Source organism: Panthera pardus, unplaced genomic scaffold, assembly GCF_024362965.1.
Source record: "Panthera pardus isolate Hobbes unplaced genomic scaffold, ASM2436296v1 HiC_scaffold_25, whole genome shotgun sequence".
NCBI classification, from domain to species: Eukaryota; Metazoa; Chordata; class Mammalia; order Carnivora; family Felidae; genus Panthera; species Panthera pardus.
In genome coordinates this window covers 29894054-29909660 of record NW_026526821.1, presented here as the reverse complement: position 1 = coordinate 29909660, position 15607 = coordinate 29894054, and the positions used below count along the sequence as shown (strand labels likewise).

At 55.2% G+C, this 15607-nt stretch overlaps 1 protein-coding gene and 2 long non-coding RNA genes across 11 annotated transcripts; 1 reads left to right on the top strand and 2 right to left on the bottom strand.

The window, feature by feature from the left end:
- Nucleotides 1-705: 705 nt before the first annotated feature.
- Nucleotides 706-3713, bottom strand: LOC109274778 (uncharacterized). The gene is made up of 3 exons (XR_002083820.2): nucleotides 3615-3713; nucleotides 2276-2326; nucleotides 706-1043 (listed from the first exon to the last, which is right to left on the bottom strand). It is a non-coding gene; the product is annotated as an uncharacterized LOC109274778 (long non-coding RNA).
- A 77-nt stretch (nucleotides 3714-3790) lies between these two features.
- LZTS3 (leucine zipper tumor suppressor family member 3) lies at nucleotides 3791-13634 on the top strand. 9 transcript variants are annotated; one of them, XM_019462694.2, is made up of 6 exons: nucleotides 3795-3915; nucleotides 7603-7684; nucleotides 8308-8470; nucleotides 9058-9534; nucleotides 9853-10716; nucleotides 11057-13634. In XM_019462694.2, the coding sequence occupies exons 3-6, from the start codon at nucleotides 8399-8401 to the stop codon at nucleotides 11753-11755; spliced, it is 2112 nt and encodes a 703-aa protein (XP_019318239.1). In that variant the 5' UTR covers nucleotides 3795-3915; nucleotides 7603-7684; nucleotides 8308-8398; the 3' UTR covers nucleotides 11756-13634. The 9 variants fall into 9 exon arrangements, with proteins under 9 accessions (XP_019318242.1, XP_019318238.1, XP_019318239.1 ...); XM_019462699.2 differs by having other exon boundaries at nucleotides 8308-8492; XM_019462700.2 differs by having other exon boundaries at nucleotides 8308-8495.
- On the bottom strand, nucleotides 13506-15557 carry LOC128773486 (uncharacterized). The gene is made up of 2 exons (XR_008417765.1): nucleotides 14236-15557; nucleotides 13506-13973 (listed from the first exon to the last, which is right to left on the bottom strand). It is a non-coding gene; the product is annotated as an uncharacterized LOC128773486 (long non-coding RNA).
- Nucleotides 15558-15607: the final 50 nt, after the last annotated feature.

Here is a 15607-nt window from a genome sequence, read left to right as displayed (position 1 = left end):
TTTCAAAAAATTCAAACATTACAGAAGTGCCTGGAATCTTCTCTCTGCCCTCCTCCCTGCAATCCCACCATCTCAAAGTAGCCACTGTTAATAGTTTGATGTGCATTTTTTTTTTACTTTTCTGTGCATGTACATATATATTCTTACTAGAATAATACAAGAATCAGAATACGCATACGTAAGATTCTGCCCCATTTTCACTTAATGTAGTCATCTTTCTATGTCCATACATAGACACCCATTGCACTGGATGCACTCTGATTCATGTACTCAATCTTCTATTAATAGATTGATGTATTTAGGTTTAAATTTATTTTTTCTATTGCAGTCAGTGCATCAGTGACCACCTTTGAACATCTATCATATTACTTGTGATGGCATTTCTTTCCAGAATGGAATTACTAGGTCCAAGGATCTATATATTTCACATTTTTATAGATTACCCAATTGTCCTCCCAAAAGGTTGTACCAATTTATACTCCCCAAAACATCATGAGTTCCTGTTTCCTACAGCCACACCAACATGGGATATCATCAGTTTTTAATTTTTGTCAGTCTGATACATACATATTTTTTTATTTTCCCATCTTTATTGAGATAATACACTCTTGTTTTAACCGCCTTCGATTTGTCCCACTGGTGAGGGAGGGGTTCCCACCCTTGGGTTATGGGGATGGTCAAACACAGTACCTGACACTGGACAGGGGAGATTGACAGCAGTTTATTGGGCACCTATATCCTCACAGCTCAGCGAAGGAGGACACCACAGGTCACACAGGACCATCCAGGTGTCGCACTCAGAAATACAGTGTACAACCAGAAGCTGGGCAGGACAGGCTTTGTAGCAGCAAGAGGGTGAGGTGAGCCCATCATTCCTGCAGGGAACGTGATTGGCTTGTTTGAATGATTCCACAGGCTAACAGAGAACTGAAGCCTGCTACTCAGAGATAAGTCAAAATTGCACCTGGCCGATTTGATAAGGAGGCTTGTTTGGTGAGGGCAATGTTCACTTAGGCCATTTGAGGCACTCCTGATTTTACCACCTGTTGAAGCACAAAATATTGAATCTTAGTTTCAACTCTTCCTGGTTAATTATGAGGGTTCTTTTGGGGTACCGATTTTTGAATGACTTTTTGGCATATATGATAATGATTGTTTTCCCATTTAACAAACATGGATCAATATCCTATACAAGAATATTTAATTGTATTTCCTTGAGTTGTAGTTAAGAATTTTTTCCCCATGAATTGATAAGTATTGATTGGTTTGCAGTTTCCTTTTTATGCTATATTAGGAATTAAGGATAATTGTAGCTTTTCTAACTTTTCTGGAGTGTAATGCAGATTTACTGGGTAAGGACTATCTATTTGCTGAAAGTTTGAGAGAATTCTTCCATTTAACCACCTGAGCCCAGAGCCTTTTTTGGACATGTTTCTTAGATAATGTTTTCAACATCTTTCTTATTTTTGTAATTTTATTTCTCAGAAAATGGTCCACTTTATCAAGGTTTTCATATGCATTACAGCAGAGTCAGCGATGGTATTCCCTTGTTTTCCTGTTGTTCTTCTTAAAATGCAAAACTACATTCTCTATGATTTGGAACAGAAACTAAAAAGAGATTAAGGCTGAGATCAAGACACAGGTAGGGTGGAAACTGGCTAAAATCAAAGGAAGATAGAACAAGCAGAATTAAATATCTTACTGGAGAAAAAGAGTTTTCTTTGACCTTGACTCTCAAGAAAATTAAATCTGTGATGTGGAGGAAACATGAGATACTCTCCCAGGACGCAGAGAAAAAGGACAAAGATTTCATTGACAGTGGTGATCCAGTGTGATAATTTTAGGGGAGAAGAAAAAAAACCAAAGCAACCCTGTTCAAGAAATGGACAGGAACATTAGAAGAAAGCTTTCTAAGCTGAAAAGACCACTTCTTTTCTGGAAAATTAATACTTATACTTGCAAAATATTTGACTTTTAAGGATGAAGAAAATCCCAACAAGCACCAGGCAAATTGCTCACCTAACACAGATCAGACCAGCTTTCCTACCTTTTTTTTTGGGGGGGGGGGGGGGAGGGGGGTGGGGAGGATATATAATTGACATATTAACGTTATATTAGTTTCAGGTGTACTTGCTACCATCTTGAGACCCAAAGACAATGGGATAAGAACAAGAGAGCCTTGAGGGGTACAGTTTGAGACTCAAGAATTCCATAAACAGTCAAGCCACAACATTACATTAGTGTGTGAAGACAGTAAGTAGAAAGGCATTCTCACCTAGGGCAAAGGCTTAGGAAAAAAACATTCAGTGGTCCTCCCTGAAATCACCTGTAAAATGAGAGATGAGTCTGAATGAGAAATAGAAAAATTAGAGCATAAAAAACTGGCAGGACATTGATAGCAATTAAACAAAGAGTTGGCAAAAGCCTCTTTTCCAAGAGGATTTTGTGGCTTGAAAAAAAAAAAAAAAAGACTGGGTCTATCATCCTGGATTAAATGGACAGATATAAGTAGGTGTGAGGGCAAGAGGCCTAGAGATGGAAAGGCACATTCAATTTTTCATTACAAAAAGAGGAATATAAAAATGAATGATTTGTCATTGATTTTAATATTTGTGAAATAAAAACTGTGTTTTTACTTGATGAACTCAAAGGCAACCACTAGGAGACTTTAAAACAGAATTTCTATCTTGCAGAACACTATAGAAGATAAAAGCAAATATGGAAAAATACAGAAAACAAGAAATAGCAAGTACTATATACTATAAAACAGGATGTCTAATGACTAATCAGCTCTAACAGCAAAGATATAACGGGTTACATTCAACTAGACTGGAGGCGTTGCAGTTTTTAGGACAGACCCTTTGTAGCTCCAGGCTTTTACTAATGCTGAACCCTAGGCCTGGCTTGCTTCCCCACCATATTCGCAGTATTCGAGGCTAAGACCTCCAGTACAAGCCGGCTTCCTCCCGGCAGTCCTCCAGGGCCAAATCGCGGCGCAGAACGCAGCACGCGCGTGCGAAGCTGATACTTCGAGTGAGGGACGAAGTCCTGACCTCACTCCCTCTCACCCCCTAATGCGGCGTGGGGTTCGGGCCGGACCTCGTGCCCAGTGCAGGACACCGAGTGAGAAAGCACTCGCACCCTGCACGATTGTAATGTAGATCTTTTTCCTCGTCGCCCTCCTTCCCCCCCCCCCGCCCCCCCGCGGGCAGTGCGCCTCTGCAAACAGCAAGTTTCAAACGGGCTCCGTTTGCTGCCGGACGTAGTCGCTGCCCCTCGAAGCCTCCCACACGCCGGCCTGCGGGCCGCTTGGATATACCCTCAGCGCCGTCGGATCCACCTGGGACAACTCGCCCTGCCCCCACCTTGCAAACTTGCAGTCTCAAGCCCTCCGCTGGGAGGCCGCGTCCGGAAGAGCAGGAGTGGGAGAGGAATGGGGCTGGGGTCGGCATCTGGGACCCCTTCCCCAAACCCGAGGGTCTCCTCCCAGTCGCCAAAGATGTGGTGGAGGGCGCGGTCCCACCGCATTTGTTACAGATCAGAGCCTGGGGGCCGAGCCCAAGGGGCTTGGGGGGGTGGCAGGAGACGAGCAGAGGGGCTCGGGACCGACTTACGCAGCCTTGGAGAAGGCGAGATAGAGGGGTCCCAAGCGCAAACCTGGACGCAGCTACAAAGGGGTTAAGGCATTGCGCCCCGCCCCAGCCTGGGGATTGGCGGCCCCGGGGGGCGTGGCCGGAGGGCGGGCCCGCGTTTGCCGCAGCCGCGGGTGGGCGGGGCCCGGGCGGGGAGCGGGAGGGGCGCGGAGCGGAGCCGGGCCCGCGCCGCGCGCCCCGCCGGGCGGGCTTCGGGCTGCGCCAGCGAGCCGGGCCGGTGGCGCCCGCGCCGAGGACCCCGCGCTGGACCCCGAGGCAGCGAGTAAGTGAGGCCAGCCCACCCCGGCACCCCTCCCGGCTCCGACCTATCGCCGTGCCCGCTGCACCTAGATGCTCGTCCGGCCGGACCCGGAGCTGGGGAGGGGGCGCGTCCCGCTGCTGGGGTCCCAGGGCGGGGGAGGGGAGTGGAGATAAGGCCGATGATGTCATGGATGCTTCACCAGGCCTGGGGGGAGGTGGCGGCCGGAGGGGGTGCGGCCCGGATTATGTCACCTCTTCCCTCTGCGCCCCGCCCCCCGGGGCCACACGCGCTGGTAGGGAGCAAGGGGAGGTGCGAGAGGGATTTCCTGCACCACAGAGACCCTAAGGCACCTCTTCGGGACAGCCTGTGGCCGGGGTCTCCGAGCTGGCGCTGCGGGCCGTGGTCTGCTGGTGAATGGCGAACACCCCCACTTCCCTGCGCGGAAGCTCGTGTGTGCGCGCGTGTGTGTGCTGGGGTGGGGGGGGGCGCCGTCAGCCCCCTCAGTCCTTAAACACCAGCTTCACCAGAGCCAGGATCTAGGAGATGGTTCCCTTCCCCCGTTTGTGCCAAGGGAAGGTGGGTCTCTCCTCACACATCCCAAAGAAGTTCTGAAGACCTCTGCACCCCAAAACCCTTACAGTGCCCCTAATCCCCTTTCTCCCTCAGTCCTTCTTCCCGGAAGCCCTTCCTGATTTTTCTGTTCGGATTCATTGCCTCTCTGCATTGCTCATAACATGCATTCCAACATGCACTCTCTCTGCATCTCCTCAGGGTCAGGGCCGGAGACCCCCAAGATTCTGCCATCTGTGCCCCAGGGCACCCACAGGCCAGTCCCGGGGGTAAGCCTCAGAGTGAAATCTCCCTGGAGTAGCCTGAGCCAAGTGCCCCAAGGCCCCTGCTCCCCTGGGATGATCAGGGATGCTGTCCTGGGAGGCAGCATTTGGATTGGTCCTTGAAGGATGCAGGGTGGGCATAGAGATCTGGGAAGAGATTTTGTGTGGAGTGGAGAGGGGCTCGGGTTAGGGGGAATAGGATGGGCAGTAGGAGATGCCTTGGAGGCCCTGCCGCAAGCTCTGCTCTGGTTCTGGGGACTGAGAGAAATGCCAGGCCTTTTACCCATAATACATTTACTTCTTAAGATTCCTGTAAGGTAGGTGTGAAAACCCGAGGTGAAATAACCTGCATGCGTTCATCCCTAATCAGTTCAGCTGGGATTTACACTTGAGCTGATGCCTCCAGAACTCCTTCGACTGTTCTTGGTGCTGCTCTTGGAAGAATTTAGGCAGAGCGGGGACAAGATCAGTTTTGCCCTTTAGAAAGAGTCCTCTGGCAGCTGTGTGTAGGAGGGAGTGCAGGGGGAAAAGGCCAGTAAGGAGCCCCCAGCAAGGGTGCTGGCAAGAGGGGCTACTGAAAGCTTTAGGGGGTAAATGGGTTGGTATAGGAGCCTCTGAGACCACAAGAGAAGGGTGGAGTGTTCTTAGCTTTAGGAAGGACATAGGTAGGGAGGGGTTGAGTGGTCATGGGGTTGGAGGGATCTGCCCATGCAAACCCCAGATATAGTTCATTTGGCCCCTTTGCGACCATCAATACTGTGCATAATGCCCCAGGCACTGAAGGTTGATGGTACAGAGAGGCAGAATTGGGCAACCTGTCATCTCAGGTGCTCGAGCTGATGCCATGAGGCTGCCTATGCAGACCACACTCAGCTACCTGGGCCAGTTCAGGACCCGGACCCATACACGAAGCTCAAACCCTTCCTCTGGGCTCAGTTTCTGCCTGTCAGGGAAACATATGCCCCTCTTTGTCCTGCCAGCTCTCTGCTGGGGTTTTGAGAAAAGAAGCTGCAGCAGTCCAAACTTGGGAGAGGCAAGGGGCAAGGAACATTTGCATGGGGTTGATCATGACAGGTTAGAAATGGCAATTCACTCTTTGGGGAATGAGGCCCCAGGGAGAGCTGCTGTGAGTTGACAATCAAAGATTCCCCAGGTAGAGCAGGAGATGGTCCCAGGAGACAGTCCTGGGAACACCTCATTTCCAACTAGGTCTCTGGGCATTGAGCTTGTCTGGAGACCACACACATTCCAGGGAAATAGTGGGGCAGAGTGGCATACAATCAGCCCCAACCTATGGCAGGTTCTTCTTCCCTGAATCTCAGAGAAGGTAATACTGCATGTTTGTAACGCACCGTACAGCTCATAAAGCACCTTCGCAAACATTATCCTCTGTCACTGTCATGATCAATGTGATCACTTCTGAAGTTTGCTCCTGCCCACATCCAGGCATCTGGTGTAGCCCCCTTGCCTAGATCTCTAATCTCACTATTGGCACCTTCCTTCACCATATCAACATACTCAGGTTTCTACCATGCTTAATTTAAAATTAGAAAAGAGTCTTTGGATCCCAAACCACCTTAAACTACTGTATTCTCTGGCCTTCTCTTTTAGCAGAGAACTCTCCCGTCTTTGCCTCCAGATCCGTCTACTCCTCTAGTCTGGCTTTGCTATTCATCACTTTTCTGAAGCCATTCTCTCATAGACACCAGTGAGGTTTCCACCTGCCAAATCCAGGATACACCTTCCAATCCCAATTTTACCTGGCCTCTTTTTACTACTGGGAGCTGCTCCCACATTCTTGAAGCCCCCCAGCTTGGTTTGCAGGGCCTGTCTTCTTCTGGCCTCCGTCTTGAGTCCACACTGCCTCCCAGACTTCCGGGGCTCTGCTCCCCCTAGCTCGATGCTGGGTTCCACCCACACCACCCTTGAATGCTGACCACCCCAGTCTCTCTTTCCATCCAGTAGGTGAGAGAGATCTTTCTCTGGTCCTTCCCAAAGTACCTGTTTCCCCAAACAGTCTCCCTCTGTTTTGTTAAGGGTGTCACATCCACCCTGATGCCCCAGCTGAGATTCCTCCCTTGCCCCCACCATTGAACCCCATTTCTATGCAGTTTTGCCTTTTCTTCCTCCCAACCCTGCCCAGGCCTTCCCACTGGTTTCAGGCTTCAAGCTACTCAGCCTTCATCCTTCTAGTCCCCAGCTGCTCCCTACACTGGACCCAAGGATGCTGAGAAGGGGGTCATGCTTAGGGTGGGAGGGGGATTTTTGAGTTGAAGGGTAGCTGGGCTGGAGTATGTGGGGAGTGGGGGCAGTGCAGGAACTAGAGTGAGGCATGAGAGGTAAGAAGGCACTCACTCTCAGGGTCCTGCATTTACTGATACTGCACTTAAATTACTCACTAGGTGCATCCCTGGCCTCACCCTAGTCTCAGCCCTGCATGTGGGGACAGACTGGCTCTAGGGAGGGAGGTGGTACAGTACTCTTCTCCACCCCTGGGGGGCAGATGCTGAGAGAATGGAATTTTACAAAGGCAGTGGGGACTGGCTTGGTGGTGAACTTCCCAACCACTTAAAGCTGTAATTCCAGGTGTGGTAGCCAAAAGACTCCTGAAGGGCAAGATTTTTGTCAGGATCCCCTGGTCTGGGGCCTAATAGCAAGCGCACGGCATGAGAATAGGCATCTGGGTAGAAGACAGTCTGAGGGGCACTGAGGTGCCACCTGGACCCCTTCATCTTCGTAGAGAAGGAGGGCTCCTTGCCTGGTTTCTCATGGGAGTAGAGGGTAAAAGCCTGAAGGGTACCCCTGCCACCTCTGACAAACGTATTTGAGGGTCAACATCCACGGCTGGCACTGCCTGGTGCCTTTGCCTCGCTAGATTATGCGGATCTCTGGGGCAGGTGTTTCCAGGTGTGGATTTGAGACAAAAGAACCAGGAAGCGGGGCCTCCCAGAGCACAGGTAACCCGAGGCCCTGTCGCCCTGCTTGCGCTGCTCCCCCTGCTCTTGTGGGCTGGCCTTGGGGGGTGGGGGGCGCACGCTCACGGAAGGGCTCAGAGGACTTCGCGGTTCAAGGTCCGTAGAGAACGGGGGGAGGGAGTAATCCAGGAAGTCTTCCCGGTGGCAGTGAATTCTTAGTGGGGGATCGGCCGCGCGGAATCCCCTGCGGGCGCAGCTGGGTGCAGAAGCCCCGCCCCTCGCCCCGCCCACCTGTGGGAAACACTGGCCCGGAGGGAGGCAAGGCCCGCGCCCGCAGCTGGCTGCACCTCGTCCTCTGCCCCGGCCTCAGCCAGCGCCCGGGCTTCTGCAGAGGTACTGACCGTGGCAAAGGGGCCCCTCGTGCTGCCGAGTTGGGGAGACCTCGGGAAGATCCCTTCGCCAAGCGCGACTGCCGCGGTCCCCGGCCGTCTGCGGGGGGTGGGGCGTGCCTGAGGTGGCGCCCACAGGCGACCCACGGGCGCGCGGCAGCTGCAGCTCCCGCCTTCCCGCACCGAGACCTCGGTCCTCTCCAGCGCCCGCCGCCTCGGGGCGCCTGACACGCGGCAGCTCCACGAGGTAGGTCCTTCATTCCTCCCATTTCGCAGAGGAGAAAACTGCAGTCCGGGATGGCTCAGTCGGCCCGTCCAAAGTCGCACAGCTGGTTCGGGCCGAGCCCCGACTGCGAGAGTGAGGCACATGGCCCCTGCAGACCGGGCCTCGGAGGGTCCCAGGCTTGAGGACCCGTCGGCCCCCCACCCCCTTGGAAAGGCAAGGAGAGGAGCCTGCGCTGGTAGTGAGCCTCCACTTCTTCCCTTGACTGCAACACCCTAGGTTAGGGGCCTGGGAAGGATCTCCCCCCCCCCCCCCCACCACACACACACAATATTTGGATAGGGGTGGGTTCTCTCCCTCTCTTAATTTCTGAGGGTCCCTGTTGCATTTGGGTATTATTGTCCCCTTCTAGCCTCCTTTCCCCAGCCCATGCGGTTGGGTCGTAAGTGCCCAGACCCAAGGTCAAGAACACCTAAATTCTGAGGGCTGCAATGAAGAACTAGGGCTCATGGAGGAGGTGGGGTTGAGGCAGGAGCTGAGGAGTGGAATGCAAAGCTGGGAGGGTATGTGCATGGTGCCCTGGGGCCTGGGCTTCATCAGGTGGGCAACAGGCACCCCGTTACCAAGCTGTCCTCTTACCCCGGCCCCACTCCTTCACCCTGGATGTCTGGGAACCCTTGTGCCCATTAGAGGGAAGGGGACACCAGAGGGTGGGGCGCAGGTGGTGCTGGGGCTGATTTGGCTGGGGTGGTGGGAGTGGGGGTGGGACTGACCTATCTTTGCCTTCCCACCTGTGCCCACAGTGCCCCCTTGGCTTAGTCATGGCGAAGCTGGAGACACTGCCTGTGCGTGCTGACCCAGGGCGGGATCCTCTCCTGGCCTTTGCCCCTCGGCCCTCTGAGCTCGGACCCCCAGACCCTCGCCTGGCCATGGGCAGTGTGGGCAGTGGGGTGGCCCATGCCCAGGAGTTTGCCATGAAGAGTGTGGGCACCCGCACAGGGGGTGGGGGCAGCCAGGGCAGTTTCCCCGGCCCCCGCAGCAGTGGTGGTGGGGCGAGCAGGGAGAGGCCAGGCCGCTACCCCTCAGAAGACAAGGCTCTCGCCAACTCCCTCTACCTCAACGGTGAGCTGCGGGGCAGTGACCACACTGATGTCTGCGGCAATGTGGTGGGCAGCAGTGGTGGCAGTAGCAGCAGCGGTGGCAGTGACAAGGCCCCACCACAGTATCGTGAGCCCAGCCATCCACCTAAGCTCCTGGCCACCTCTGGCAAGCTAGACCAGGTCAGTCCCCAGGGCCCTTTTCTGGGAGATGGGAGGCTGTCCAGAGAGGAGGATCAAGTGGGCCCTGGAGGTGGGGTTGCGGGGGCCAGAGGTTGGGCTAAGAAGCCATGGGGAGGGGTCTTGAGGGCCAAGTCTAGCTGGTGGTCCCAGGGCAGAGACTTGGTTTTCAGGTAGCGTGAGGTGGAGACCCAGCTTCAAGGGACTCCGAGGATGGAGATTAATTGGGGGCGGGGCTGAACGTGTCTCAGAGGGAAGAGGCTGGAGCCAGGGTTAAGGCCCCATTCTGATGCCCACTCCCCCTTGCTTGCTTTTACTCAGTGCTCAGAGCCGCTAGTTCGGCCTTCAGCCTTCAAGCCCGTTGTACCCAAGAACTTCCACTCCATGCAGAACTTGTGCCCCCCGCAAACCAATGGTACTCCTGAGGGGCGACAGGGTCCTGGTGGTCTCAAGGGCGGACTAGACAAGTCTCGGACCATGACCCCAGCGGGCGGGGGTGGGGGCGGCCTCTCAGACTCCGGCCGGAACTCACTCACAAGCCTGCCCACCTACAGCTCCAGCTATAGCCAGCACCTGGCGCCCCTCAGTGCCTCCACCAGCCACATCAACCGCATCGGCACTGCCAGCTACGGTGGTGGCAGCGGCGGCAGCAGCGGTGGTGGCTCGGGCTACCAGGACCTGGGAACCTCCGACAGTGGGCGGGCCTCCAGCAAGAGTGGGTCGTCCTCCTCCATGGGTCGGCCAGGCCACCTGGGGTCTGGGGAGGGTGGAGGTGGAGGCCTGCCCTTCGCGGCCTGCTCACCACCCTCGCCCAGTGCTCTGATCCAGGAGCTAGAGGAGCGGCTGTGGGAGAAGGAGCAGGAGGTGGCAGCCCTGCGGCGGAGCCTGGAACAGAGCGAGGCCGCGGTGGCCCAGGTGCTGGAGGAGCGGCAGAAGGCGTGGGAGCGCGAGCTGGCTGAGCTGCGGCAGGGCTGCAGTGGGAAGCTGCAGCAGGTGGCCCGCCGCGCCCAGCGCGCCCAGCAGGGCCTACAGCTGCAGGTGCTGCGACTGCAGCAGGACAAGAAGCAGCTGCAGGAGGAGGCAGCCCGGCTGATGCGGCAGCGAGAAGAGCTTGAGGACAAGGTGGCCGCCTGCCAGAAGGAGCAGGCTGACTTCCTGCCCCGGATGGAGGAAACTAAGTGGGAGGTGCGGGCAGGGGGCTTGGGCTTTCCCCCTCTGAGTCTCCTTCCTTCTGTCCCTCCAGAGAAACCCAGAGCTGTGGCCCACTGTCACAGGGGAGTGAAGGGGAGGGAGACAAAAACGATTAGGAATGTCTGTGGGCACCAGAGCGGGCCCAGGGCTGTGTGAGCTGAGCCAGGTGTGTCCTGAGTCCGAGGAGGGCCCGGTGTGTCCTTCCTGAATGTCCCATGAGCTGACGCTGTGTCTGGGCATGCTGTGTGCCTCTGGGGCTGGATGTGGTGGCTGTGGTGCCAGCCAACAGGGCTCTGCCTTGACCCTGGCCCTCCTCGCCTCTGCCCCTGCGCAGGTGTGCCAGAAGGCAGGGGAGATCTCCCTCCTGAAGCAGCAGCTGAAGGACTCGCAGGCCGACGTGTCCCAGAAGCTGAGCGAGATCGTGGGGCTGCGCTCGCAGCTGCGGGAGGGCCGGGCCTCGCTGCGGGAGAAGGAGGAGCAGCTGCTCAGCCTGAGGGACTCCTTCGGCAGCAAACAGGCCAGCCTGGAGCTGGGTGAGGCCGAGCTGCCCGGGGCCTGCCTCAAACCTGCGCTGACCCCCGTGGACCCGGCGGAGCCCCAGGATGCCCTGGCCACGTGCGAGAGCGACGAGGCCAAGATGCGCCGGCAGGCCGGGGTGGCCGCCGCCGCCTCGTTGGTTTCCTTGGACGGGGAGGCGGATGCTGGCGGGGAGAGCGGGACGCGGGCCCTGCGGCGGGAGGTGGGGAGGCTGCAGGCCGAGCTGGCGGCCGAGCGGCGAGCCCGGGAGCGCCAGGGAGCCAGCTTCGCGGAGGAGCGCCGCGTGTGGCTGGAGGAGAAGGAGAAGGTCATCGAGTACCAGAAGCAGCTGCAGCTGAGTTACGTGGAGATGTACCAGCGCAACCAGCAGCTGGAGCGGCGGCTGCGGGAGCGCGGGGCTGCGGGGGGTGCCAGCACACCCACCCCGCAACACGGCGAGGAGAAGAAAGCCTGGACGCCCTCCCGCCTCGAGCGCATTGAGTCCACAGAAATCTGACCCCCCCCCCCCCCCACCAACATGGGCATGTGGCCTTTTGACAAATGCCCTGTCAAAGGCCAGAGTCCACAGTGTCTCCTCCCCACCTTCTCTCTTCCCCATGTCCCCCATGTCCCCAGACCAAAGAGGTTCTCAAAGCAGCTGTGACCAGACCCCTCCCCTCCCCCCACTGGGGGCCCTCCGGGCCCTATGGCTGGGCAACCCACTCGGACCTTCCTCCCAAGGAAGGGATAGAGGGAGGCAGAATGAGTGGGGGTTGAGGGGCCCAGGCAGCAGGGGAGCCCATGCTCCCCTTATTAGTGCTGCTTTGTTAGAGATGGAGATAGCAGGCCTGAAGTGCCATGAGGTGCCCCCGTCCCTTGGTAGGTCTGGGCTCCTACTGTTGGCCACCCCGGTGTCCAGTGATGCTCTCTGTGGTCACCTCCTAGGCCATGTAGCCTGAGAGGGCCTGCATGGGATCTGCTGAAGCTGACAGACCTTGGGCTCCTGGCCTCTCTCCTTCCTGCTCTATTACCCCTCCCTGGGCAGATTGGCAGGACAAGTGGGAGCAGATGGCCTGTCTGTGGTTGAGAGGGCTACTTGCCCAGCCCCTCCCCCGCCAAGGTCTCTTGGGCTTAGGCCTCAGAGCCTGGCCTGGTCCTGAGTGTATGTCTGTATGTGCGTATCAGGCCGGAGGGGAGGCTGGGGTGGAGGTTCAGTGCCCGGGGAAGATCTGCCCTCCTGTACTTGGGAAGGTTTGCCTGGAGGCTTTTTAGCTCTACCCCACCCTTCTGGCCAGGATCCCACAGGGTGATAGCCCCATCTGCTTGGCTCACCCCACACCCAGGGCCACTGTCCGGCTCTAACTACAGCTAGTAAGTGCTACCTGCCTCTCAGGCACTCCCCTCACCCAGTTTCTGAGGTCATATGAGTGTCTGTGATGTCTTCCTGTGTCTTTTCCCACTCGATTCCCCCAGCCTCCCTCTGCTTTCACGCTCAGAACATCATTGTCCTAGGCCGCCTCTTCCCCCAAACCTCACCTTTTCTTCCAGTAGAAAATTCTGCTTGATCTTTGGTGCACTGCCCACTTCCAAGCTCCAATGGGCCCAAGCCTGAGCCAGAGGCCTTTGTTTTGGGGGGCGAGGGGGATGGTTGTGATTGCCCTTGAAGGACAAAGCTGACCTGAGAGGAATACTGACCCCTGAGTTCCCAGGACCCTGGGTTTGCCCAGGGTAGGCCTGCATGGCCATCAGTGGGGGCTGGGACAGCAATGTCACTTCCCTCTCGGTATCCTCTCAGAGTCTATCTCCGCAAGACAGGAAGGGAAAGGCAAATTTCTAATTCACCAGCAATAAAAATTAGAGGAGGCTTGGCCCTCAACCCTTGTATTTCTCTCTTTTCACTCTCTTCCTCCCACCCCCAAGACTGGGTTTGGAGGGCAGGGTGGAGAGAGCTGGCAACTACTGTGAGCAAGTTCCCCAACCCCTGACCAGCCTCCTCCCATGACTGGTGACTGTTTAATGAGCTGTGCGTCCCCCACAAAAACAAGAGTGCCCCTCTGTGTGGCCTCTGTCCCTCTGCACAGCCCCTTCCCGGTGACCCTCACCAGATCTCTGAACTGGTTGGGGGAGCCATCCTGGTAATCACTGCCCATTCCACTCACCCCTCACTACACCTGCCCCAGAACCTGGGCCTAGGCCAGAGGGGCAGGGGGAAGAGAAGGCATTAGTAGGAAAAAAATAGAAAAAAAAAAAAAATGAACAGACTCAGCTTTGGGACTTCCAACCACAAAAGAAATTATATATAAATATATATAAATATATATCTCTACCATATGTGATGGAAAGACTTCGTTTTCTTTTCCCAAAGAAATAAAATGGAGAAAGCCTCTTGAGTGGCATTCTTTGGCCTGCTTGTGTCTTTGCAGGTTTGGGAGGTGAAGCTGGGTTAGGGGGATGTGGAGGGCAAAGCTGGGGTAAATGGATTTCCCAGAGGAGGCATAAGTCCGGAGGTGCTCACTGGGCCATGCCAGAAGGTTGGCCCAAAGCCCAAGCTCCTCCATGTTGCCCAGGAGGAGTCGTGGTTCCAAGTTTCTGCCCGTGGCTTTCTCTTCGGCTAGGATTGTCACCCTGAAGCGTTTCTAGGTGGGTCCAACTCAGCATCTGGACACCAGGCTGCTGCTTGGAAGGTAGGTGATGCAGGACAGCTAGATGTAGTATCCTGAGCCATGTTACAGCGACTGGCCAAAGTTTGAGGTCAGAATACAAAAACACGAAGGCTGAGAACGGACTTGTAATTAGTGGTGAGGCCCCAAAGACAGAATGGACCCAAGAGTGCTGCGAGCATGGAGCTGTCCTTTGCGGGTAAGTGCTGTCCTTTATAATTGCTTCTGTCATCTTTACGGAGCCCCCCCCCCCCCCCCCCCCCCAGTCAAGAATGCATCCTGCTGCAAATAACAACTTGATTTACAAGAATTTAAAGGCTGGTTTATTTTTCCTTACCTGACAATTCTGGTCACAAGCATCCTGTCATAAGTATTGTTTCAAGGACATAAGACTTAATGTTCCTACTCTCCCATCCATAGTATGTAGTTCTCTCCATGCCACAAAGTGGCTGCCACAGCTCCACGAAGGGATTGAGGCCGAACTACTTTATCATGAAGATAAAAGTTTCCCAGAATCCTGCCGGTAAATTTCCCTTTAAATGTTGATGGGCAGAACTGAGCGGCATCCTCTTCTCACTTCAAGGGAGGCTGGGAAACTGAGTATTTGGCAAAGAAGAACAGGACCGCCATGGCTGCTTTGGAGCAATCTGGTTCATACCCTGGGGATGGGCCCTCTGCTCTCTCTGGGTTCTTCTGGCAAAGAGAGTCCCAATCAGCAAGAAGGAATATATGCTCTGGTCTGGCCCTAGTGAGAAAACCAGGCAAACAGTGCCCTCCGCAGAGCTCCAGAGTTGGGTTGCCAGGCTTGCCCCTCCTTGCAGTGAAGTGTCCTCGCTGCATTGGTTTTTGTCTCCCGGACAAGATGGTACCTTGGAGGGAAAGTCAGTTCTCAAGTCTCCTTCACAGCACTTAGGATAGGTGGACTAGCAACCAGGGCACTGACAAGGTACGACAAACCCAACCAGCAGTGCTCAAGTTTTCCCCAGAACGGCAGTGTTGGGTCAGGCCCTCTTGGAGGGTCTCTTCCTTGCTTAGGTGCTGATAGCAGCTCAGGTGTGAACCCCTCTACTTAGGGAGGTGAAGGATGACCCTGGCTTCATCTACTATATAGCACTGGCCTCCTCCAGCTCTGGCCCCTCGTATCCATTTCTCCTAACAGACTCGACTTTTCATCACTAACTCTTCTCCTGAGAGCACTTCACAGATGCCTCTATTATTGATGATTACCCTCACCATACAGATGAGAAACTAGGCTTAGTCAGTTAATGTGATTTCTCTAAGGCTATAAAACCCTGGGTGGCGGGGCGCCTGGGTAGCTCCGATAGTTAAGCATCCCACTTCGGCTCAGGTCATGACCTCTAGATTTGTGCTCTGTGCTGACAGCTCAGAGCCTGGAGCCTGCTTCGGATTCTGTGTCTCCCCGTCTCTCGGCCCCTCCCCTGCTCATGCTCTGTCTCTCTCTGTCTCTCAAAAATAAATAAATGTTAAAAATTTTTTTTTTTTTTTTAACCGTGAGTGGCGGTCTGGGATTCGAACCTGTATCTACGCTATTTAGCGACTTCCAGAGAGGTTCATCCACGGCGCTGTTTCCCCTCCGCGGGTCCTAGACTCCCCCGGCCTCTCGGCAACGTCCTACAGTGGAAAACGTCCTTGGAAAACGCTGACAGAGCCTTTTGAGCCTCGGCCGCACCCGTCACCAGCGCAGCAGG